Genomic DNA, 22,918 nt, shown 5'->3' on the forward strand with positions numbered 1-22,918 from the left:
TATTTAAGACACAATAGACTGACTGATCTGTCCATCAGTTAACCAGCTTGTACATAAAGAAGAATGACAGGCAGGCATACAACGCCGCAAGAATCGTCAATGTTGTAGATGACATTAAATATTATTTTTACATTTTAGTTATTTGCTTATAAAAACTGCCACCCTACTGCTATTTATAGTTTTAAAACGCCATGCCTGGATAAGCTAATTGAATCTGCCCCCAGCGAGTTTTGGCTTGTAATTTTTTTTGATGATATGGCTTTATATTAGTAGCAAGTATGCAAAATATCAGCCCCCGCAGATCTTTCTTCAATATTTTTTTTTGTAGCGAGCTGGTTTTGACGTGCCTCACATATATTGTACAAAAAAATCAAAATCTTTTTTTAAGTACTTTTACGTGAGCGACACCTCCAAGTTTTTCACCAAAGCTAGCCTCTTTAATAAGCTACAAAATGAATAAATTAACTTAATTTTATCTGTGGTATAACAGGGTGTTTTTTTATTTTATTTGAATACTATACATTTTCATTACCCGCTCGTTAATACTAATCGATTAAAAACTTTTTTGAGAAGCGTGTATGTTTATAATGAACACTGTCGCTGACGTAAAATAAGTACTTTAAAAATAAAATAATTTTTACGTACGTCAAAATCGGTTAGGTAGAAAAAAAAAAATTGAAGAAAGATCATATTTTATTGATTTATTTTTTTACCAAAATATATAACATTATAAGGTTGTCTGGAAGAGATCGCTTTTTAGCGATAAGACCGCCTGTTGTTACCTAACTTTTAAGTGTTTTTTCATTTCCTGTCTATTTTTAACTGTATGGTGCACAATCAAGAATACTTACTTACATTTGGGGGGGCGGATATTTTCCATACTTGCTACTAATATAAAACCACATCATCAAAAAAATTACAAGCCAAAACTCGCTGGGGGCAAATTGACTTACCTTATCCAGGCATGGCCTTTCACTTAATCGCAGTTATAATCACAAAAATAGATATAACACATTCAGTGCCAGCGACTCGCTAGGCGTCGGCTCTGTTTGTAGGCGTTTTTCGGGACATACGGGTTTAGGAGTAGAAATAATATGTACATTATTGCAGAGGCCGGGAAAGGGCAAATGCTGGGTTATTGCCATTAGTTACCAGTGGTAAAAGGTGGGCAAAAAAATTCCTAGTAGTTACCACAGGTAACTAGTGGGAATAACCCCAATTCCTGGATGAGTTTTTTTGTCGGACGACGCGAGGCAGAGTCCGACAAAGAAGACGAATCTACGAATTGCTGTTCCTGCCGAGGCACGTATAGTGTTTTTCTCCAAACATACGAGGAAATAAGGTAAAATAATCATAATTTAAACATCAACCCGAATCTTCACATCAAAAACAATTTCCCTAGTTAATTATAAAAAAAAGTAAAAGTCACGACTTATTCTGCCATTCAGTACCATTCAATATAATTGTGCAATATAAGCTGTATGTGTACCCATAAGATCCTTAAAAAAATATAAAAGTGATATAGTCTTTGATTTTACAGTATTCGCAGATTCGCACGATCCTACACGACGGTCTTGTAAGAACGAGATATGTAAGTGATGTAAGGTCGTTTATGTTATTATCTCACTCTATACTATCGCTTGAAATTATGCTGACTGGGTCTATATTAATTAGCTGTTTGCATTTTTCTTAGTGGATACATATTTAAAAAAAGTAAAAAATAATACAGTAATAACTTCCCCTCCGCTAAAAGACGACAATAATGGTTTGAATATTTTGAAGTTTGACCATAATGAAGCACTTCCAGCACTGTTTTTGCTACAATAAGGTGAACATTTCCAAGCATATTGGAGAAAATAACCTTTTCTCAAACTTGCTATGAAATGATCACATGACTTACGTCAAATTAGGTCCGGAAATACTACATATCAGGTGGCATGAGTGAAGATGATATGTAAAGGAATTTCATACTGCCTTACACACCTAGGACTGTAAAGCAACCTTCTTTTGTTTTATAACGTCAAATTGTGACAACGTTTTGATATCCAACCATCAGCTAGCTTCAGTTAGGACCATAGAAATAGGATAGTATAGAACGACTGTCAAACTTCGAAAGTGTGACCAAAATTCAAAAATTCAAAATTCAAAATTTTATTCTGCAAGTAGGCCTCAAGGGCTCTTTTACAAGTCAATACAACATTTATAGTAACATCATATAGTGACATGAAAAATACACAACAACATTTTATAAATACAACAGCCAATACCTGGGTAAACATTACATTATAATAATCTTAAAATAAATAATTACTACAATACAATAGAGATGTATAGTCTCTATGGTTAAAAACACATTAAATCTGGAGATGTAAAAGGTCCCCAATGTCAGAGTACTAATATTAATAAAATTTGGAGGTGTAAAGTCTCTCCAAGTGTCAAAATAAAATTTATACTAAATAAATAAACCGCGTCTGGACTGTTAAACTAGCAGTCTCATAAACTAATGCTACATTCTGTACATAACTAGTATGTACCAAGTCAAGTATATTATACAATATGACAGAGACGTATAGTCTCCACGGTTAATACATTAAGTTTGGAGATGTATAAGGTCCCCACGGTCTGAGAAAAATAATAATACACAATAATAAGATTTGGAGGTGTAAAGGTTCTCCAAATGTCAAAGAATAAAAAATAAAAAAAATTGTATGAAATACATATTTCACGTCAAGAGACTGTTAAGCTAACAATCTTAAAACTAGTTCTACAGAATACATAACTACTATGTATTTAATATGTCAATGTCATCATCAAAATAACTAAAACATAACAAACATTAATACATAAGGTTGAACAGCTAGAAACAACAGCGCCATATGCCTCTCCGGGACACTGCACGCAAAACTATTACAGCTTTTGAGACTGGATACTTGGCCATGATTCCGTGTCTCCCAAGTAGTCATCTATTTTATAGTATCCCTTTGACCAAAAATGAAATGCAAGTGTGTGCGTAAATTGTCTATGTGCGCAGAAAAATAGTGATGTCATGTTACAACATATTAATAATCTATCGATGTAACTGCTTTATCGACTACTTTTTCAAATGTGTTTGAAAAAGTTGAAAATTATAAAGTTGAAGTTGTTTGAAAATGTGTTCGCAAAGAGTTGACTTACCAAAGAAAATTTGAATTTCGCGCCTTTTCCTGCTGACAAGTTGGGTTGGGTGTGTATACGCTGTGTACAAGTATACGCTGTCTTGTGTTTCCTTCTGTTGGCGGCAAAGCCGTGGAAAAGTGGTTAAAATGTAAGTACTGTGTTGGAAAGTGAAGTTTAAATTTATCGCTAAACATGTGCACCTTCAAAAAAGGTATTATAACAATCGTTATTATTTTAAGTCGGTTATAAAGGTAATATCTTAATGATTTCTTGTGAACAACTAATTCCATACCTACGAATATACCGACAAGTTATCGATACAGTCATATGAACATTTTATCAAGCCCTAGCGTAAAGTAACAGTTTAGGTTTTTACACAAAATATTCTAAATTATTGACTATTATGATGAAATATTAACACACAATTGAAGAAAAACTTATAATGAACTGTATAAATTGGCTTTTTACACTTTTCATGCTGTTCATTTGATAAAATATCGTTACGAAAATTTCGCTACGATTATCATAATTACCTGTGAAATGAGTATTTTCCTGGGTTTTTTGGCCCTGGAACACTACAACCCGACACACAATATGACACCATCGTCACTAAATTACTTAATATATATTTTTCTTTTTGATTCTCGTATATTTTTCACGTTAAAAAATACGGCAATATGATTTTGGCCGCCTCGGCCGCCTTCGAACTCAAAATTGGTTACGTTTTCTCATATGTAGTCTGCCTCTTTCGCACTTATAGCTTGTTCATATACGTCATGGCTTCCCTTTCGCACACTTCATCTGTCTGTCAAGCGAAGCGACTGACATGTCTCTGGTTAGGACAGTTAGCTTGGTACGGTGATTTGTTGTGCATTTTCGTTGCTAAGCAACGGCGGTTGCGCACCGCTGGTAGAGTGGTGAGCCGAGTAGGTCGCCACAAAACAAATTGACTATTTTTTTTTGTTTTAATTGCAAGTTTGAGAAAAGCACTATACATATCTCGGCGAGAAACGGGGTTGCTGGTATATATCTACTTGGCCTGCAACCCTACGTTTCCCGGCCTCTATAGTAATGTACTATTTCTTAAAATTAGATTATTAATATTATTGTCCTTTTTTGCATATGACAGCGGCCACGAACGTCAATTTTACATTTCAGTCATAAAAGCAGTAGGTGACAGATTTTATGCGTATAAAGTTAAAATTTAAAAATAGCATAAAACGCGGGGTTGTTCCCACTAGTTACCACAAATTTGTTACAAGGTGCTAAAATGTGGGATTTTTTTCCCAGTAAGTAGTTACCACTAAAATTTTGTTAGACTTCAATACTAATAAAAACAGTAGTAATAGTATGGTATAAATAAATAGTGCTTTAATAAATAATTATAAGTCGATTAGTTTTCAATAAACTGCCTTAAAAATGGTAAAAAATACTAAAACTGTTTTACCGGTACAAGTGCAAAAACTAAAATAGTTAAGGGAAATTAACGTTTGAGAGAAATTTATCTTATTGTAAATTTAATTAATTTTGACGTTGTCTATTCTTTTGTCGATAGCGCTTACGGCGCACTGCGTAGTGCCGCGGACGAGCGTAGACTATTTCTCAAGTTCCGAAGCGTAGAAACAGCACACGAAGAGGGGCGAGCGCGCTGGGCGTAGTGAAGCTGTAGATTACCAGTTACCGCCAAATACGACCACCACCATTACTTAAAAACAAAATTTATTGTTATAAAATTGTTATATTATATTAGGTAAGGTCTTCCGCCTCTAGTGATGATGTCGAGTTATGAATTTGGCGGATGCATGTCGTTCGATACCTCCCTGAAGAGATCCCTCGATACCGCCAGGATGGTCGGCATTGGGTTCTGGAACAGTGCACGCAGCTCTCCCTTAGGTATGCAGTGCGGTTCGCTGGAGGTATGTAGAACGCGTACAGCCGGAGGTCGCCATCTGCCACCCGGATGTCGATGCCGAGCGCCGTGAAGGAGTCGGTCGACGGGCTGGTGGACAATGGTTCTGCGGACCAGCACGGTGAAATCTCGGAACGAGTATCCCAACTCGTTTGTCTCGCTCCACCAGTACGCGATGTATCCTCCCATCTTGAGGTCGCGCTTTGAATGTGTCTCGCTGACCAGCAGGATATCAGGGCGGAGGAAGTGACGGAGCAGGGCTTCCTTGCCGGTCAGCGATTGCGCGTTCCAGAATACTACCCTCAAGCTACGGTTGAATGTGCTGAGTGGGTAATGCTGTCTTTAGCGCGTTCTGGACCGCCTCTCTGGGCCCTGGATTGCTGCGGCTTGGAGTAGGGCAGCAATTGGTGTTCTTCGTTGGTTTGGTGCCGGTCATGGTGCGGGTAATCTTGTACTCCCCCTTTCTGGGGGGGGGGGGGTTGGGTGTGTGAGGAGGCCATTTATGGGCAGGACCCATTTTGGCTGTTTCTGTCGCGGGCTGTGTCGACAGCCCGGTCTGTTTGGCCCGCGTTTATGTTGCTGGCATTTTTCTTCTCTTCTTCTTGTTTTTGTGTTGGCCATCATGGCTTTGTTGTCATGTTGGCCAATCTGGGAGTTATCCTATTTATCCTATTATTATCCTAGGAGTCTGGTGTGGGTATGAGCTCTCGTGGTTGGGCTCGATACCGGCGGGCGTCTGGGGGGCGGGCGTGGAGGGGGGCTATCCCTCGCAGCAAGGCGTGTGTTGACGAGTCGGCACGCTCGAACATCCTGCGCGCAAGTTGTCCGATAAATTCGTCCAGGCTCGGGTGCTTCATGTCCCTGTAGAGTGCTGCGTTTCGCACTCCGCGTGGGGCTCCCATGATCGCTCTGAGGCTGAGCGTCTCCTGCGCTCCGAGTCTCCGCCTGTTTGACTCTGCCGTCCTGGCATACCAGGCAGGAGCCGCGTATGTCAGCCTCGATCGGATGTACGTCTTGTAGATCCCCAAATTCGTGCGAATGGGGAGGCTGCTGTGGAGCAATGGACGAAGTAATGTACGCACAGTTTTCGTACGCCTCACTACCTCCTCGGTGTGCTGCTTCATGATTAGGCCCCTGTCGATGGTGACCCCTAGGTACTTTGCTGTGTGCTGCCATTTAATCTCCACGCCTAGGAGCTTAAGCGGCGGTGGGTAGCTGGCTGCTCCCGTGAGGAGCGCTTGGGTCTGGCGGACGTTGACGAGAGCCTCCATTTGGTCAGCCACTCGGGTAGGGCGTCAAGCTGGCGCTGGATATTGAGTGCGGCGTGGGTTGGCGTTATGGACGACGCGTAGTACGCCGCGTCGTCCGCGAACAGACCCAGCTTGACGTCGCCGACCACCGGGATGTCGTCGGTGAACCAGGCGTAGCAAGACGGCGAAAGGCAGCTCCCCTGTGGTACTCCCGCGAGGATCGGGCGTGCTGAGGATAAGGAGTCCTCAACTACCAGCTTCTATTCGTTAGGAAGGAGCTGACTACGCGTACTACTCGTCGTGGGGCCGAAGACGTTGACAACTTGGCTAGCAGGCTCTCATGCCAGACCCTGTCAAGCGCCTTCTCCATATCGAGGAATACTGCGACGATGTGCTCCTTCAGCTGCATCCTCTCGTCCATGTAGGAGAGGACTCTTGTTAGTTGTAGAGTTGTGGAATGCTCTGACCGGAACCCGAACTGTTCCGGCCTGGGCACTATGTGCGGCTGAAGCCTTCCGAGCAGGAGCCTCTCGAAGACTTTGGACAGGGTACTGAGCAGAGTGATAGGCCGATAACTCTCCGGCCTTCCTCTGTCCTTCCCAGGTTTCGGCAGCATGATGACCCGGCCCAGTATCCAGGTCTTTGGGTAATGGCCCGAGCGCACGATCCCATTGAACAGGCGTGTCACCGCCACGATGGTGTGCTGCGGCAGGTGACGAAGCGCCATGTTCGGGATTGAATCGGCGCCCGGGGCCTTCTTAGGGTTGGTTCTTCTGGTCACACGTCTTACTTGGCCGGGCGAGAAGAAGACCGGGTCCTCCTCTGCGTTCGGCGGTTGCTCTAAGTACCCTGTCAGTTGCTCCTCCAATTCCCTCGTGTGGGTCGCGTTTACAGCAGGGTTCGGTTGGAACGATCGCTCTAGGTAGTCCGCAAACAGTTCTGCCCTCTCAACAGTCTTGTAGTGGAGCGCTCCCCTTTCGTCCACTAGTGGCCTTACTGCCTCCTTGATTGCTCCCAATTGCCTGCACAGACGGTGTATGGAGGGCATGTCTCCGTCGATGCTGGCGATGTGGGTCTCCCATTCGGCTGCGGCGTGCTGTCTTAGCTCAATCTTCACCTTCTCCACTAGGTCGTTGAGCTCGGTTTTGAGAGTGGGACAGCGTGTGTGCTGCCATCTCCGTCTCAGTTGGCGTTTTCGCAGGATGAGTGCCTTGATCGCCGCAGGGAGGGGTTTGTACCTCTCGCCTGCGGGGATGGTGTGCGATGAGGCTTCTAGCGCCAGCTGGATATCGCTGGTGATGGCGTTTGCTGCGGCTTCAACTTCCTCGGCGGTGGAGATGGGCCCGACTTGGGGGTTTTTCAGGGCCTCAGTGAAGGCCTCCCAGTTGGTCTTCCGCCTCGACTTCCTCCTCGGGGCGGAATATGGGGCTGCTTCTATCGTCATCAGTACTGGTCGGTGGTCAGATGGTAGGTCTGGCAGTACTTCCATATTCAGGGTGGCGTTGCAGTCGTTGTGGACTGCGAAGTCTATGATGTCGCAGGTCTCTTGGCTGTCTGCGTAGTGTGTGGGTTCTCCCGGGCCCGTGACATCGTAGTTTGCGTCCATGATTGCGCTGTACAGCGTCCTGCCGGCAGCATCGATTTTGGTGGCGTTCCAAACAGTGTGCTTTGCGTTCCAGTCACCTGCCAGGATGGTCGGCCCTGAGGACTGGGAAAAGTGCACGTAGGTCTGTTCTTAGGCGGCTGGTGGGGTTTTGCGGCGGTCTGTAGACGGTGTAGAGCCGTAGGTCTCCGTCGGCCACCCTAATGTCGACTCCGAGCGTCGTGAACGAGTCGTAGGGCACGAAGTCGACAGGCTGGTGGATGATGGATCTTCGGACCATCACGGCGACTCCGCGGAACGGGTATCCCTGCTGGTTTGTTTCGTTCCGCTGGTAGACCACATAGCCCCCAATCTTGAGGTCTCTCTTGGCGAATGTTTCGCTGACCAGCAGTATGTCCACATCCTGCTCCCGGTGAAAGTGACGGAGCAGGGCTTCCTTGCTGGTCAGCGATTGCGCATTCCAGAAAACTACCCTCAGTTTACGGTTGAATGTTAACCGAGAGTAGTGCGCTCTGTAGTGCCTTGGTGACCGCTTGTGGTCCCTGGGCTGCTGCCGCTTGCAGTAGGGTAGTTATCATTGCTGCCAAGTCCTGTCCGCCTGCCGCTGTGGCGGCTGGTGCTTCGGTTTTGGAGGAAGAGGTTTCTGGTGGCTTCTCCTTCTTCTTTTTGGGGACGGCTGTTGGCTGGTCCCGGCCGCCCCTTTGCGTGGGAGTTTGCTGGCGCCATCAGTGACGCAGGCGCTGACTCCTCGACGCTGGGTTTGGGGACACTGGCCTTCGTTACAGGTCCCGGCTTCTTTGGTACAGAGTGGGCTTGGGGCACCCTCCAGTTTCGGGCCTCTCTTAGGAAAACGGAGCATCTTCTGTAGTTGGCGGGGTGGGGCCCCGTGCAATTGGCGCAGGTACAGGGCTCCTCCTTGGGCCTCTTGCATTGGGAAGCGGGGTCGGATCCTGCGCAGCGGACGCATTTCTGCGGTCTATGGCACCCTTTTGAGTGGTGTCGAAAGCGCTGACAACTGTGACACTGCGGGGGCCCGCTTTTGCCTCCATGCCTCTACTTTCACCGAGTTCATGTACAGGAGCTTCGTTACCCGGTAGAAGTTCGTGAAATCTTTTGGGGGGGCCGGCAAGCTGGATGAAGTACACGCAGCCCGGCTTCCCTCCTCTTGCGCTGATTTGTTTCGCGTGCTCGATCGGGTAGCCGAGCTTCTCGCACGCTTTCCTGATCTCCTCTGGAGGGGTGTCGGAGGGGAACCCGCGCAGTGCCACCTTCACGCGCTTCTCCCCGTCCAACTGATAGACGTGCAACTCTAGGGGGACTCCTGAGTTTTCCAGTTTTTCTAGGTTGGCTAGGCTAGGCTGTATACACATTCGTCGGGCTCGAAGCGAATTCCTCCTCCCTGCGTCTTGGAGTTCGCTGTCCTTCCCAACTCCTTGGCGATGTCTTGTGTGACTTTGTACCACTGCGGAAGCACCGACGCCACGATGTGCGGGTACTTAGTTTTGCGCGGCTGGGTTTGCTGTGATGGCTGCGGCTTTTTCTGCTTTTTGACTGCCTTGGCTGTGTCTACCGAGGCAGCCTTTGCAGCGTAAGAGGGTTACGCGCCTGCTGCTTGTGGCGTCGGCCCCTGGCTGGTATGGGGCTCTTGGCTAGATTTGTTTGCTGGTGTTGGCGGGTCCGCTTGGGCTGGATTCTGGGGCGGGATCTCCTCTGGTGGTGGTGGTCCCGGTATTGGGGCTGGTTCCTCTGGTAAGGAGGAGCCTGGCTGCACTTGGTGCTCTGGTTGGGGCTCCGGATGTTTCGGTCCCGGTTGCTGGTGCCGCCTTTCGGAGGCAGAGCGCTGCGTGGGGCCTGGCTTCTGGGTGAGCCTCCTGCCTGGGCCCGGGCGCTGTGGCTTCGGCCCATCTGGTAGGGAGGCAGTGGGGGTGCGCAATGGGGCTGCGGCTGCAGTCCCCTTCTTTTCCGGCGGGTACTTCTGAGCTGGGCCCGGTGCGTCTGCGTTTTTAATTGGGGGCGGGGGGGGGGGGGGGGTCTGCGGCGTAGCGGTTGGGGCAACATCCAGGCTTCTGAGCACCACCCCCTTGAGCCCGTACCTGGCCATCATATCCGATGAGGATAGGGGCCTCCAGGGGGCGGCGGCCGAGGGGGCTGTGCGGGGCCTGGTGGTTGTTGGGCTGGCCCTCCGTCCGCAGATCAGGGGCGGCGGCGCAGCCTGGGGTCCCTCGTGGGGGTGTCTTTGTAGCAGGTCCTCTTTGTCATTTGGATCTCTTGGGGGCTCTCTCGTGGCCTCTTCTGGGGCCTTAGAAGGGCCGGGTGCGCTCGGAGGAACTCCAGGAAGGACGAGTCCTCGGGCTGCAGCTCTGTTGGTATCCCCATCATGTGGGAGGAGATACGGACGTAGGCGGCCATCCATGCCTTCAGACTCGCCGACGCCATGTTCGTCCCCATCATATGGGCCACCACAATCGTGACAGATTGCAGCAGCTCCATCGGGGACCTTTCGGCTTCGGCGGGCGACACGGGCGAGAAAGGCCGCGTCGTGGGGTTTGGCAGCAGTCCCATTGCTGCCAGGTCCTCATCGTCAAGTTTTCTCGCGGGTGCGGGTGTGGACATCTGTGGCTCGATGCGGGTGGCGAGGGCGTCGTCGGAAGTGTCTTCGGCGGTATCAAATTCATCGCGGCAGCGATGGCGCCCCCCGCCTCGACGTTGATCTAGATCTTGAGGTGGGTAGGACGCGAGAGCGAGATCTCGACCTACCCACCTGCTTCTTCTTTTCTCCCTCCATCCGGAGGTGGCTCCTCGGGGACTCGCGACGCTCTTTGGCGCCGGCTCAGGCCGATCCCCGCATTCCCGGGGCGTCCGTTTTAGTGACCGGGTTCGGGAATAGCGGTGAGGGCTACCCGCGGCGAAGGCTCTTTCTTCGGTGTGATCCCCTCCGGCGGTTGCCGGGCCGCTGTATTCCGGCGTTTATTTTAAATAAAATAAAATCGGAATGCGCAATCGTTTTGATGCGTCCGAACTGTGTGATTGCGAGTGCGATCGATGCCTGATCAATTAGGCTCGCTCGTTGTCTTCTCTCTCTCTCGCCCCCAAGGGGGCGAGTGAGGGGTGGCCTTGTCAAGTCTATGACTTTTTAGGCTGATTGTTTGTCGCGGCGAGCTACAACTCGCCGGGCTATTATTTATTTAACGTCCCTGTTAAGGACGGGGATGCATAGTGCCTTCTGGGCGTATTTTCTCCTCTCTTCATGTCGACAGATGGGTCCGGTGGCCTATCTGTGGCTTTGTGGGTCCGGACTGGTGGCTGGTGTCCTTGCGCACATCGCACGCATCTCTCCGGGCGGTGGCAGCCTTTGGAGTGATGGCGGAAGCCCTGGCAGCGGTGGCACTGCACGGGCCCCTTTCTGCCGCGTCATGCCTCCACTCGGGCTGTCTCTAGATGGAGCAACTCTTTAATGGAGTATATATTAGAGTGCTCTGATGCTGGTCCAGGTAGTTCCGCAAAGTAGATGCACCCGGATCTGCCCCCTCTTGCATTTATTTGACGCACGTACTCCACGGGGTGGCCGAGAGCAATAACAGCCCTCTTAATTTCATCGACCGGCGTGTCTGTCGGTAGCCCCCTCAGGGCCACTTTCATCCGCCGATCTGCGTCGAGTTAGTATTGATTCCACTCTAGGTGGACGCCCTTTTTCTCCAACTCCTCCAGCTGGTTGACTATGGTTCTATAATCGTCCGGTCCCTCCGGGTTGAACCGGACCCCGCTGCGGTAGGGGGCCGTGTGTGGTGATCGGCCCACCTTGACGGCGATGTCGGCGAGTACCCGGGGCCAGTCCGGGATGACGTCGACGATAATCGCCGGGTATCTCTGCTTCTTTTTCTTTTCCTCTTTTGCGGCAGTCTCCTGCGCCGGCGGGGCCGGGGGGGCTCCGGTGGTGCTGGTAGTAGTGGTGTCCGTGGTAGGGGCTGCCGTTATGGTGGCGTAACTCGCGGATGTCTCCGTGGCCGGGGGCGTCGGGCCGGCCATGGGGGTAGCGGGGCCTGTGGTTGTTTTTGCTGGCGTCTTCTTATTAGGCGCCTCGCCTGTTGGTTGCCGCTCTGGTTGCGGCGGCGTTGGTGGCTGTGGTGGTTGCACGGCGGCAGAGGGGAGGCGGTAAAGCTCCCTCTGCACGACTTGCAATCCCCCGATACTTAGCACCGGGGTCGGTGTAGGTGTCGTTGTGGCAGCGGGGGGGGGGGGGGGGCGTCGTTTTTGTTTCCCACGGATTGACGGTTGGCGGCGAGGGCTTGCGGCAGGGACGGTATCTGCCGCAGTTGGCGGGGGAGGGGAGCTGTCGCGTTTCCGCTTCAGCTCCAGCTTTGGGCGCTGCTCCTCCGGGATCTCTGCAATGGCGGTGTAGGGCCGTCGCGATATCATCGCGATTATTTAACGTCCCTATTAAGGACGGGGATGCAAAGGTGCCTTCTGGGCGTATTTTCTTCGTTCTTCTTATTATCCACAGATGGGTGCGGTGGCCTATCTGCGGCTTTGTGGGTCCGGACTGGTGGCTGGTGGTGAGCGGGGGGCTAGTTCGCGGGGCAACGCCCGCGATCGTCTGTCTGGGGGTCTTGCGTGGTGCGGCGCGATTTGTTGCAGCAACGGATGTTGCGAGTTGTCCGCGCTGTCGAACATCCGTCGTGCCAGTCGCCCGATGAAGTCGTCCAGTCCCTCGAGCTTGAGGTCCCGTCTGATCACTCGGTTGCGCACATAGCGGGGGGCGGCAACGATCGTGCGGAGGGCCTGGTTCTCCTGCACGCGTAACTTCTTGCGGTGGGTCTCAGCGAGGAGCGCGTACCAGGCCGGCGCGGCGTACGTGAGTCTGGATCTCACGTACGCCTTATATATCCCCAGCTTCGTGCGCAAGGGGAGGCTGCTTCTCAAGACGGGACGCAATAGGGTTCTTGCCGTCTTGGCTCTTTGGACGACTTCTTTCGCGTGTGCTGCCATGGTGAGGCCCTTGTCGATAGTGACCCCCAGATATTTCACGGACTGCAGCCAAGGGATGCTCTGCCCGTAGAACTGGAGCTCTGGCGGCTGTCTAGCCATGCCAGTTATGAGGGCTTGCGTCTTCGCCGCGTTGACCGCAAGTCTCCATTTGTCCAGCCATTCTGGCAGAGCATCCAATTGTCGCTGTAGTTTTTTAGCTGCGTATTTGCCATTGCTGGACGCGGTGTAAAAGGCCGCGTCATCAGCGTATAGCGCCAGCTGCACGTTGTCTGCCACCGGAATGTCGTCCGTGTAGCAGGCGTACAGTGTTGGAGAGAGGCAGCTGCCTTGTGGGACGCCTGCTCGCACGGGACGTTCCGTGGACTCGGCGTCTTCGACTGCGACCCGGAAGCGTCGCCCCTCCAGGAATGACGCGACGACTTGCAGGATTCGCTGCGGCATGGAGGCCTTCGACAACTTGTATAGCAAACCCTCGTGCCATACGCGGTCGAAGGCCTTCTCCATGTCTAACATGGCTGTTGCTGTGCGCTGTCTGCGGTTGCCGCTGTCCGTCATGGAGGCGATCACCCTCGTCAGCTGTAGTGTAGTGGAGTGTTCCGCCCGAAACCCGAATTGTTCGGGCCGTGGCTCGAAGCGCCGCTACATGTGGCCCAGCAGCAGTTTTTCGAAGGCCTTCGAGATGGTGTTGAGCAGCGTAATGGGCCGGTAGCCCTCCGGTCGTCTCAGATTCTTGCCGGGCTTCGGAATCATGATAACCCGGCCAAGTTTCCATGTGTCTGGGAAGTGCCCCGTGCGCATGATCCCGTTCAACATGCGCGCCACCCCCGCAATGGTGCGCCGCGGTAGGTGGCGGAGCGCCATGTTCGGGATCGAGTCCGGGCCCGGGGCTTTCTTCGGGTTGGTTCTGGTGAGTACTCTCTGAACTTGGCCGGGGCTAAAGACGACTGGGTCCTCGGCTGGGTCCGGCCGTCGCTCCAGCTGCTCTCGTACGTACTGCTCGACTGTGTGGGCGTGGATCGGGTCTCGGATGGGATTCGGGCGGAACTGCGCCTCCAGGTGTTCCGCGAACATTTCCGCTCTGTCTGCGGCCTTGAAGACGGGGCGGTTTTGCTCGTTGAACAGCGGTTGGGTGCTCTTCTTAATTTGTCCTAGTCAATTAGGCCTGGCCGCGTGTGCGTATTTATACACGCGCGCCCCACTTTAACGGCTAAGCCACACCCATTTGTCACGTAGGTGTGTAGTGCAGAGTGCGATAATCGTTTATTAGCGAATGAGCTTACAGTATTTACATGATTTAGGGAATGGGTATTTTTCTTTATAGTCGGACATTTTAAATCTCTTACTGACTAACTTATACTAAACACAATATATAAAATCACAATAAATGATGATAAACATAATCAGAACATAAGATCGAGATTTACCTAAAATAATATATGCGATTAACTTATACAGCGGCGTTGATAATATAGGAGCATCGTTGATAATGGCGTAAGCGACATGGACTATACGGTCTCCTTTTCATTGATAAAGTCACAATTATATGAACGAACCAACAAATGTCAAAAACCGACTATTTATGATCACTTTTAAGGCAGTTAACTGATACACTAATCGACTTATAATTATTTATTAAAGCACTCTATATTATATTTCCACTGTTTTCATTAGTATTTAACTCTAACAACATTTTTGTGGTAACTACTGGGTGGTAGTAGTACCAGTGGTGGTAACTAGTGGGAATAACCTAAAACGCACGAGGAACGCAGGGTTGTATGAAAGTTGTTCGTTTTGTTTAGTTTCTGATTATACCCATTATGTGATTACCACAAATTAGGAAGGTTTCTTTTTATGAACACGTATGAGATGTTTCCTAAGACCATCAGCTCGACCAAATTTCATTTGACAGATTTCACAAACGTATGGTTTCTCTCCAGTATGCGTTATATAATGGGATTTTAAGGCGGATAGTTCAGCGAATCCTTTTTTACATACGTCGCAAGGATACGGTCTTACGTCAGTGTGCAGTCGGCGCACATGAATATCTAAAGTCGTTTTTTGTCTAAATTGCTTATTGCACACTTTACAAGAGTGTAGCTTAAGTCCGCTATGTATAAGCATGTGGTCTCGCAAAATTGTTGAGCGTCCGAATCGCTTATGACATATTTCGCAAGAAAAACGTTTCTCACCAGTGTGTATTTTAATATGACGTTTAAAACTCGATCGGTGTGTAAATTGTTGACCACAAACTTCACAGGCGTGTTGTTTCGTGTTTTCGTGCACCTTTATGTGCACTTCTAAATACCTTTTCACCCGGAATTTCTTATGACATACTTCGCATTCGAAAGGTGTTTCTTCAGTATGGATTTCTTTATGACTTTTTAAGATACCTACTAATGCAAATCGTTTGTGACATATTTCACACTCATATGGCTTTGGATCCTCCTGTTTTTCTTCTTTTTCTTCCTTTTCCTTTTCTTCGTGTAGTTCCTTATGTTTAAATAAATTCCCTTGTAGTGCAAACCGTTTCCCACAAACATCGCAACCGTACTTTTTGTCCACAGGATCAGATTCGAAATGACTTTTTCTATGAAACGTTAAGTGGCTTCTATGTCTATACTTTTTATTGCACATATCGCATGTATACGGTTTTTCACCAGTGTGAGTCCGCATATGTACGATCCATTGGTTTTTATGTAGGAATCGTTTGTTACATACTTCGCAGGAGAATTTAAACATTCCCATGTGGAGTGCGTAATGAGTCTTTAAGTGGTATTTTTGTATAAATCTTTTGCCGCATACATTGCACGCGTAAGGCTTCTCCCCTGTGTGGGAGCGGCGATGGATTACAAGTTTGGACTTGGCATTTGGGTTGTCGAAGGTTTTTTGGCATATGTCGCACGTGTGTTCTTTAGGGTAGCTGGAAGCCGGAGCCGACCCGGACCTGTCGAGGTTGGTGAGGGTCGTATCGGGCGCAGACGGACTGGGGTTGGACGTGCTAACAACGGGTTTCGCTGAAGGTACTGGCGGTCCCTCTTGTATGGCAACTGAAACTGGAAATACGAATTATAAACCTTTTAACAAAATAAAGCACCGATTTAATTACCAAGTATCGTCTACTCTACATACTTTGTTATCTGCAATTCCTCTTTGTTAAGAGAGTTTACTTAAAATAGGGGAGAGCGGGGCTAAAAGTTACCCAGGTAAGTAGTTACGACGGTAATAACTTTGTAAGGAAGAAAGATAACAATATATTTAAAGTATAATCTATGTATAATGTCAGGTAACGCGCAGCTTTGGTGGCAATTTTGGTAACATTGGCAACGATGGTTAAGTGCCTTTCGTCAAGGGCTGTCAAAATGTTACACTTGTAAATATTTTTTTGTTTGAACTAATCGGTTTATATGCGTCTATTATGGACCGATTCATGTAATACTTTCCTGAACTGTAGTGAGACTAGCAAGATGTTTTTAGTTTTTCGCTACGTCAGGCTACGTACATAAACTTAATTTGGGGCAAGAAGTTCTCTCTTGAATGGGCTAGTTGTTCCCAAGAACTATATGCTTTGATCGCCCTCATTTATACAAAAAAAATACACACTGGGAAAAACGTTTAAGAAAAGCATTAGAAGTAATAATTTTTCGAAAAATGTTGCTAGAAAAGTTAAAATTTGCCAGAAAATGTTCATTGCATTTAGTCGTACAAAGCGTACACAGTAATGCTATAAGAATCGAAATACATAGTTGTTTTATTAAAGGAATGTATGTTAAATTGATAAATTGTTGTCATAACCTATGCCAAGTTGCTCCTTGCCTCAAAGATGGAACAACTTGCCCCGAAACGAGGCTAAATGTTCCGCTCCAAAATATATCAAAAATTGCTCCTAAAAAAACTGTTGACATATTAGTAGAAAAGAGATTAACAATACAAGGACCTCCATTTTTATATCAATACATCATGTTGTTTGAAAATCGGAACTTCTAACCCCGCTTTCCCCTACCCAAAGTACTATTCGAAACTTAAATAATGTTTTTAAATACAGTTCACGTTACGCTAATCAGTTGAGCTGTCTTTGAAAAATCAGGAAACATGGATAAAATCATTTAAAAGTATACAATCTCATACAGTATGTTCGCCCACAACGTGCCATTGACGTGGACGTCCATAGTGAAGTATAAGTAGTAATAAAAGCATCCAATTTATCTCTACAATATCCATCCAGTACCTGAAACGATCTCGCCATCTGCCATCTCGATCTCGGACTTCTCCACCTTGATATCGCCTGCAGCAAAACAGTACTTGAATAAACTTGAAATCGGGTGATATTTCCAAAAAAATAGGTTTCTTTTTTTTAGTAATTCATAACAAATATTTTTATTACACATCTCAAGAAACAAAACAAAATAGAGAAGTCAGCAATTTAATTAAATTGTTGTTGAAAAGCAAGATGTCTAGTCATAATTAGGCCCTAATTCGGACAAATCAAAATGAACTAGCTTAGCCATGAGATCACAATCCTTCCCTTTAAGAAAAATGTTGAGGACAATAAAAACATACAGAACAAAATACATACGAGTAGCTAATACTTACGTATAATTGTTTCATCTTCAGGAGCTTTTTCCAACTTGATTTTTAACTTATTACCTGTACAAAAATATCTAATATGTGCATCTCGGTCAGTAATTTCAAGTTCATCCTAGTTTATGCAAAGAAGCGGCCTCGTAGCTTTGAACAAGTAAATAAATGATCCGTTATTTATTTACACTACATACGCTGCTACGAGGGATGGTCCAAAAGTAATGATATGATTATCATGCTTGCGCTCGACTTGGGCTCCTGGCCCTAGTTGCCGGCGACTAGTCGACAGTGCGTAACGGGCTAACGGCTTTAAGACATGGTATGTAACCTTAAAACATAAGGGTGCTTGACTATGGCAACATGGCAGTCATATATGGTGAAAAACGTACCATATATGGTGTCATATGTTCATATGGAAAAAGTAGCTACAATGTGATGTGTTTCAGTTAAGTCTAGGATGTGGGATGTGTGATAACTTACTAGCAGTGATCACTCCCATAAGCCGCGCTTGCAGTTCGGCCTGACTGCGCTGCACTTGCAGCTTGAAGTCGCTCGCGTCCCGCAGCCGCCCCACGCACACCTCGCAGATCCCACACTCGTCATTCCCCATACCTAGCTGAAAGTTGAAATTAAAATTATGGTTTATATGGTTTAAGAAATTATATATACGTTATATTATATATAATTATATAATATATTATATTATATAGTAGTATAATATATTATATTATATAATTATATCTACGTTAAATGAGCTATCTAATACAAAAAGAATAATGACCCTACAACCCATATTAAAAAAAAAAAACATGAAACCTACACATGTTAAAATTGCACTTTTGAGAAATCGTTAAAAGAAGTTTGAAACTAATTTTAAGTATGTTCCCATTGGAAGTTACATAGATGATGATTGATTATGTATCTCAATGTGTTTTTCTTTGAACTTAAGTTATGGTTTATTTAATTTGACTTCCAGGTCGTGAAAAATCTGCCTTTGATTAGAGCAAGTCGCTTATAAGAACGAAATTCAGAAAAAAATAATTTTTGGACTGTTCTTTGATATGTTGTAGTTTGAACCATAGAATATATTTAGATATATTGGAATTCACATCTTAGGATAGAAATAAAACCACAAGGTTTACACAATATTTATTTTTTACTAAAATGTCATAATGATTATATTTTTCATCTTCCTCTAATAACATAACAATTTTTATACAGCGATTTCTAAATTATATTTTATCAGTCTATAGAAGTATCACAAAAGCGTTATTATTATTGTACAAGTTTTATTTTTCTAGTTATAAACGATTTGAGTTACATAAAAAGTGGCTGTGACAGAATCGGACAGACAGACGGACATGACGAATCTATAAGGGTTCCGTTTTTTGCCATTTGGCTACGGAACCCTAAAAATCACAAATTTACTGCCATACATTTGGGAAAAGGGTCCTTATGACAAATCACAGGCAAAAATTATTGATAATTATAGTATATCACTATATTAACACTCTTTATTTACTAATCCTGTATTAAAACATAATACCGAAGGAAAAGTGTTATCATAAGTTTACTCAAAATCTTGATTAATACAAATTATATCGAATTTTCATAAGAGTAATTCTCATAAACGTTGTTAAATGATTCACACAGTACTGAGTTATCCCAGAATCGAACTAGTGTCCGACCGAAGGTTCGGTTTCGGTTTCGGCCAAAAAATAATGTTTCGGCCGTAGTTTCGGTTTCGGCCAAATATCGGCAAACCTTTCGGCTGAGCCGAAACTTACGAAATGGTACTTCGTTGTGGTCACATAGTGTGAAACTAAACTATGTGACAAAGATAAAAAGTTGGGGAATTACTAGGACGACAAAATTAATACAGTGTGTCCCTAGCCATTGGACAAAGCCGAAATGTACATATGCATTAGGGTATTTAGAACCAGTGTACAAAGTATGATAACAACCGGTGTAGCCGTTTCGAAGAAAATAACAAATTACCATTTTTATTTTGGAGCAGCCTGTATGTGTTAGTAGCTCCTAAGGTAAACCTATTTGATTATCTTTTCTATTGAAGCTTCTGACTTTTGAAAAATGTCATCATTATCAAATTTTTCGAACAAATTGTCAAAAACACTGCCAAAGATTAACACAGTGTGTTTCTTTTCGTTGTCGATTAATGCAAATAACTTTTGTTCGAATATTTTATTTATTTATCTTTTGTTCTAATTAAAAAAATATTAACGTCAGAGCATTCCTGAGAAGTAACCCTACGTGAGATTTCAGGGTTTGTCCAATGGCTAAAGTCACCCTGTATACTGATTTATGGTTATAGTAATTAATAATAAACAATTCCCCTAATGAACGCGCCACTAGACGGTGACGCGGTCTTAATATATGTATAAAAGACTTATGTGATTTTTTTCAACGATTTTAACAAGTCTACATAAGATTCCGCCGAAACTAGAGCCAAAGCCGAACCTACACACACACAAACACACTAAAGCAACACATTTGCACCACCAATCAGTAACCACTAAGGGGCTAGATATGAATTACGTAAGAACAACACGTGAAGAGTGCGGCGAGTGAATTGTCGCGTATACGAGAGAGACGGTGATAGCGGCGGTAAATGACAAAGGAAGAACGGCTACGTTTTGTCACGCCGCCGCCAAGTGAGATTTGAAGTCAGGGATATTTTTTGTACCTACCCGTAAAATAAAGTATACCTATGTATATAAATTAAACATGTATTCTTATACATGTTTAATTTATATACATAGGTAACAGTTATAACTACATTTTATTACACAATCTTTATCAACAGATTTTTTTTATACTATGTCGGTGGCAAACAAGCATACGGCCCGCCTGATGGTAAGCAGTATCCGTAGCCCATGTACACCTGCAACTCCAGAGAAGTACCATGCGCGTTGCCAACCCTAACCCCCTACCACCCCTTGTTGAGCTCTGGCAACTTTACTCACCGGCAGGAACACAAAACTATGAGTAGGGTCTAGTGTTATTTGGCTGCGATTTTCTGTAAGGTGGAGGTACTTCCCCAGTTGAGATGACATTCACAATGCCTATACCTCTCTTGTGGACGTAGTATAAGGATGTACCCGGATCGAAGTCAGTTCGGGTTCAGTCAGTCAAGTAGTTAGTAATGGGATCCATAATAATAATGTTTAATATAGTTTATTTAAATTATATAATAAAATTACATGAGATGTTTGCCATGTAAAAATAAGACTTCAATGTTAATAAATGTTATCCAAATCATAATGTGTTCTCCTACTGCACTTCTGCAGTCAAACCACGATTTTGGACATTTAAAATAACACTTGTTGTATTAGTCTAAAACTTTATTAATTTTTTATACAAATGTGACATTATCTATGAAAAGGGACCTTATTGTCGATGGCGCTTACGCCGCATACGCCGCATTGCGTAGCGCGGCGTTGTTTATAACATGGGAGGATCGTTGATAACGGTGTAAGCGCCACCAACAATAAGGTCCCTTTTCATAGATAATGTTACAAATAGGGAACAGAAGAAGAGATCATTATGTATATAGGCTAGTATCTAGTGACTAGACCTAGACCTTGATACATAATAGAGTGAGATGCATAATGTATATGGGATACAGATGGAAGATATAATTATTATGCAAAAGATATCAATTGGAGGCAAATTTATACAAACAATTCACTGATGATTTTAAACTCTAAATATTTTATAATATAATTCCCTCTCCATCTTGTATATGTTTCTTTACGATTCCCTTTGTAAAATATGATGCAGGCCTGCATGTCTAAAGCTCCATTTAGCAAAGTGTGACTAGACAATGTCACATGTCACACACTCACTCAAAGCCGTTAGAAATTCCTGCTTAATAAATGCAAACTGTAAATAATACACTTCTTTCTAATTTTGAAAATTGTGTGTTTTTCAACTCAGAATCACAACCTTTTTTAATCCTAATAAAGTTCACACAGAGCAAGCAAAATTTCTTCGCGCGGCAAATGCCCCTCGCGCGGCCGCGTGCTCGTGTAACTTTTCCGTGCGGGGGTCTAAAATCATCGGTTACAACCTCGGTCTTGCCGTATAGAAGATAACATACAAAATGGTCAAAATGGTCATTAATGAGAGTTGTTTACTTACATTTATATTAAAGCAGTCTCTCAGCATGTCGTAGTATATCTCTGTTTTGCCAAGATGTTTATACATAGTCTTGAGGCCCTTGTCCGGCGGCCGCACCAGGCAGCAGCTACACGAGTGCAACTCCTCCATTATGAATCGTATAAGGCACTGGCAATTGGTTCACAAAAACAGCCAACAACTACTGATACTTTATAATTTGCAAATGCAATTTTGAGCACAAAAAGCGGCCATTGACATTTGAGTCATTTGACACATAACCGTAACCATGACTTTTTTTTTTAACGAAACTATAGTGATGTGCCGCTACTGTTGATAACAAAATTGGTGTATAATAAAGCCAAGTTTTTGTTTATCATTTGGTACGATGGTACAAAAAGCAATAACATACGGGTATACAGATATTTTGACAAGACCGCGATCTTGGTCGGTAAAAATATTTCTTTCTCGTTCTCACTACTAGCTGTGTCCATAACGGTCGTGCTGCCAACGACCTATACACATGATAGAACAGGGGGCCTACCGCAAAAATCAAAGTTCCTCAATTACGGGCAACTTTCTCTATCACTCTAATTACGACTTCATTTGAGTAAAAGATAAAGATCCTCGCAATATGTGAATTTCGCTTGTCGCGGTAGGCTTCGGACCGGACCAAGGTAGCGGACTTTATGGTCTATACAAACGTAACTGATAAAGTGCCAATTACATCCACACTTTATCAGACCCGATTTCGGGCCCGAGAAATAATATTTTTCCGTTTCACTAAATATCAACACATCATTTTAAATCTAAAAAAAGGTTCATATGCAAAAATATCAAACATTGAACATTTTCGTCAATTAGAGACAAAGTATTTTTTACATTTCAAATATAGTTAACGATGTGCTGATATTTCGTGAAACCAGCGATGTAAAAATAAAACCCCCATTTACGGCCGGACTGCCTTGCTTATCCTGCTAGGCGGACTGCAATGGAGGGATGTGAATTGGGGGCTTCGGCGGACGTCATGCGACAACTTTAACAATCCTGCATATCAAGGGGGTTGCCATGAATGGGGGGCTTAAGGTAAAATGCATTCAAAAGTTTGAGCTGGTTCTTAACGAACGCTAAGTCTTGAGCGAGGCTTGAACTAGCAAGAACTTGCATGCGATTTACGTTTATATTACCGATTACTAAGGTGCTTTAACTGTATTTAAAAGTTTGATAAGATACCGCAATGTAATGAAAAATGCATACAAGTTCTTGCTAGTCTAACTAAACCGCGCTTTAATCAGTGGG

General features: G+C 45.3%; 3 protein-coding genes across 3 annotated transcripts; all 3 read right to left on the reverse strand.

The window, feature by feature from the left end:
* Positions 1–9,515: 9,515 nt before the first annotated feature.
* LOC133531294 (basic proline-rich protein-like) lies at positions 9,516–10,019 on the reverse strand. Its single transcript, XM_061869427.1, has one exon. The coding sequence runs from the start codon at positions 10,017–10,019 to the stop codon at positions 9,516–9,518; it is 504 nt and encodes a 167-aa protein (XP_061725411.1).
* Positions 10,020–11,575: 1,556 nt separating this feature from the next.
* LOC133531295 (uncharacterized) lies at positions 11,576–12,334 on the reverse strand. Its single transcript, XM_061869428.1, has one exon. The coding sequence runs from the start codon at positions 12,332–12,334 to the stop codon at positions 11,576–11,578; it is 759 nt and encodes a 252-aa protein (XP_061725412.1).
* A 1,970-nt stretch (positions 12,335–14,304) lies between these two features.
* Positions 14,305–21,990, reverse strand: LOC133531296 (transcriptional repressor RHIT-like). Its single transcript, XM_061869429.1, has 6 exons — positions 21,644–21,990; positions 17,963–18,098; positions 17,495–17,548; positions 17,130–17,186; positions 15,239–15,957; positions 14,305–14,328 (listed from the first exon to the last, which is right to left on the reverse strand). The coding sequence occupies exons 1-6, from the start codon at positions 21,770–21,772 to the stop codon at positions 14,305–14,307; spliced, it is 1,119 nt and encodes a 372-aa protein (XP_061725413.1). The 5' UTR covers positions 21,773–21,990.
* Positions 21,991–22,918: the final 928 nt, after the last annotated feature.

Source organism: Cydia pomonella, chromosome 25 (assembly GCF_033807575.1).
Source record: "Cydia pomonella isolate Wapato2018A chromosome 25, ilCydPomo1, whole genome shotgun sequence".
In the NCBI taxonomy this organism is placed as follows: domain Eukaryota; kingdom Metazoa; phylum Arthropoda; class Insecta; order Lepidoptera; family Tortricidae; genus Cydia; species Cydia pomonella.

Excerpts from the sequence above, each read along its gene's own strand:
- LOC133531294 (XM_061869427.1), bottom strand. The coding sequence starts at position 10,019 with ATGGCCAGGTACGGGCTCAAGGGGGTGGTGCTCAGAAGCCTGGATGTT.
- LOC133531295 (XM_061869428.1), bottom strand. The coding sequence starts at position 12,334 with ATGATATCGCGACGGCCCTACACCGCCATTGCAGAGATCCCGGAGGAG.
- LOC133531296 (XM_061869429.1), bottom strand. The coding sequence starts at position 21,772 with ATGGAGGAGTTGCACTCGTGTAGCTGCTGCCTGGTGCGGCCGCCGGAC. Across the intron at positions 18,099-21,643 it reads GAGACTGCTTTAATATAAAT|CTAGGTATGGGGAATGACGA; the intron begins GTAAGTAAACAA and ends TTCAACTTTCAG. Across the intron at positions 17,549-17,962 it reads TATGGGAGTGATCACTGCTA|GTAATAAGTTAAAAATCAAG; the intron begins GTAAGTTATCAC and ends ATTTTTGTACAG.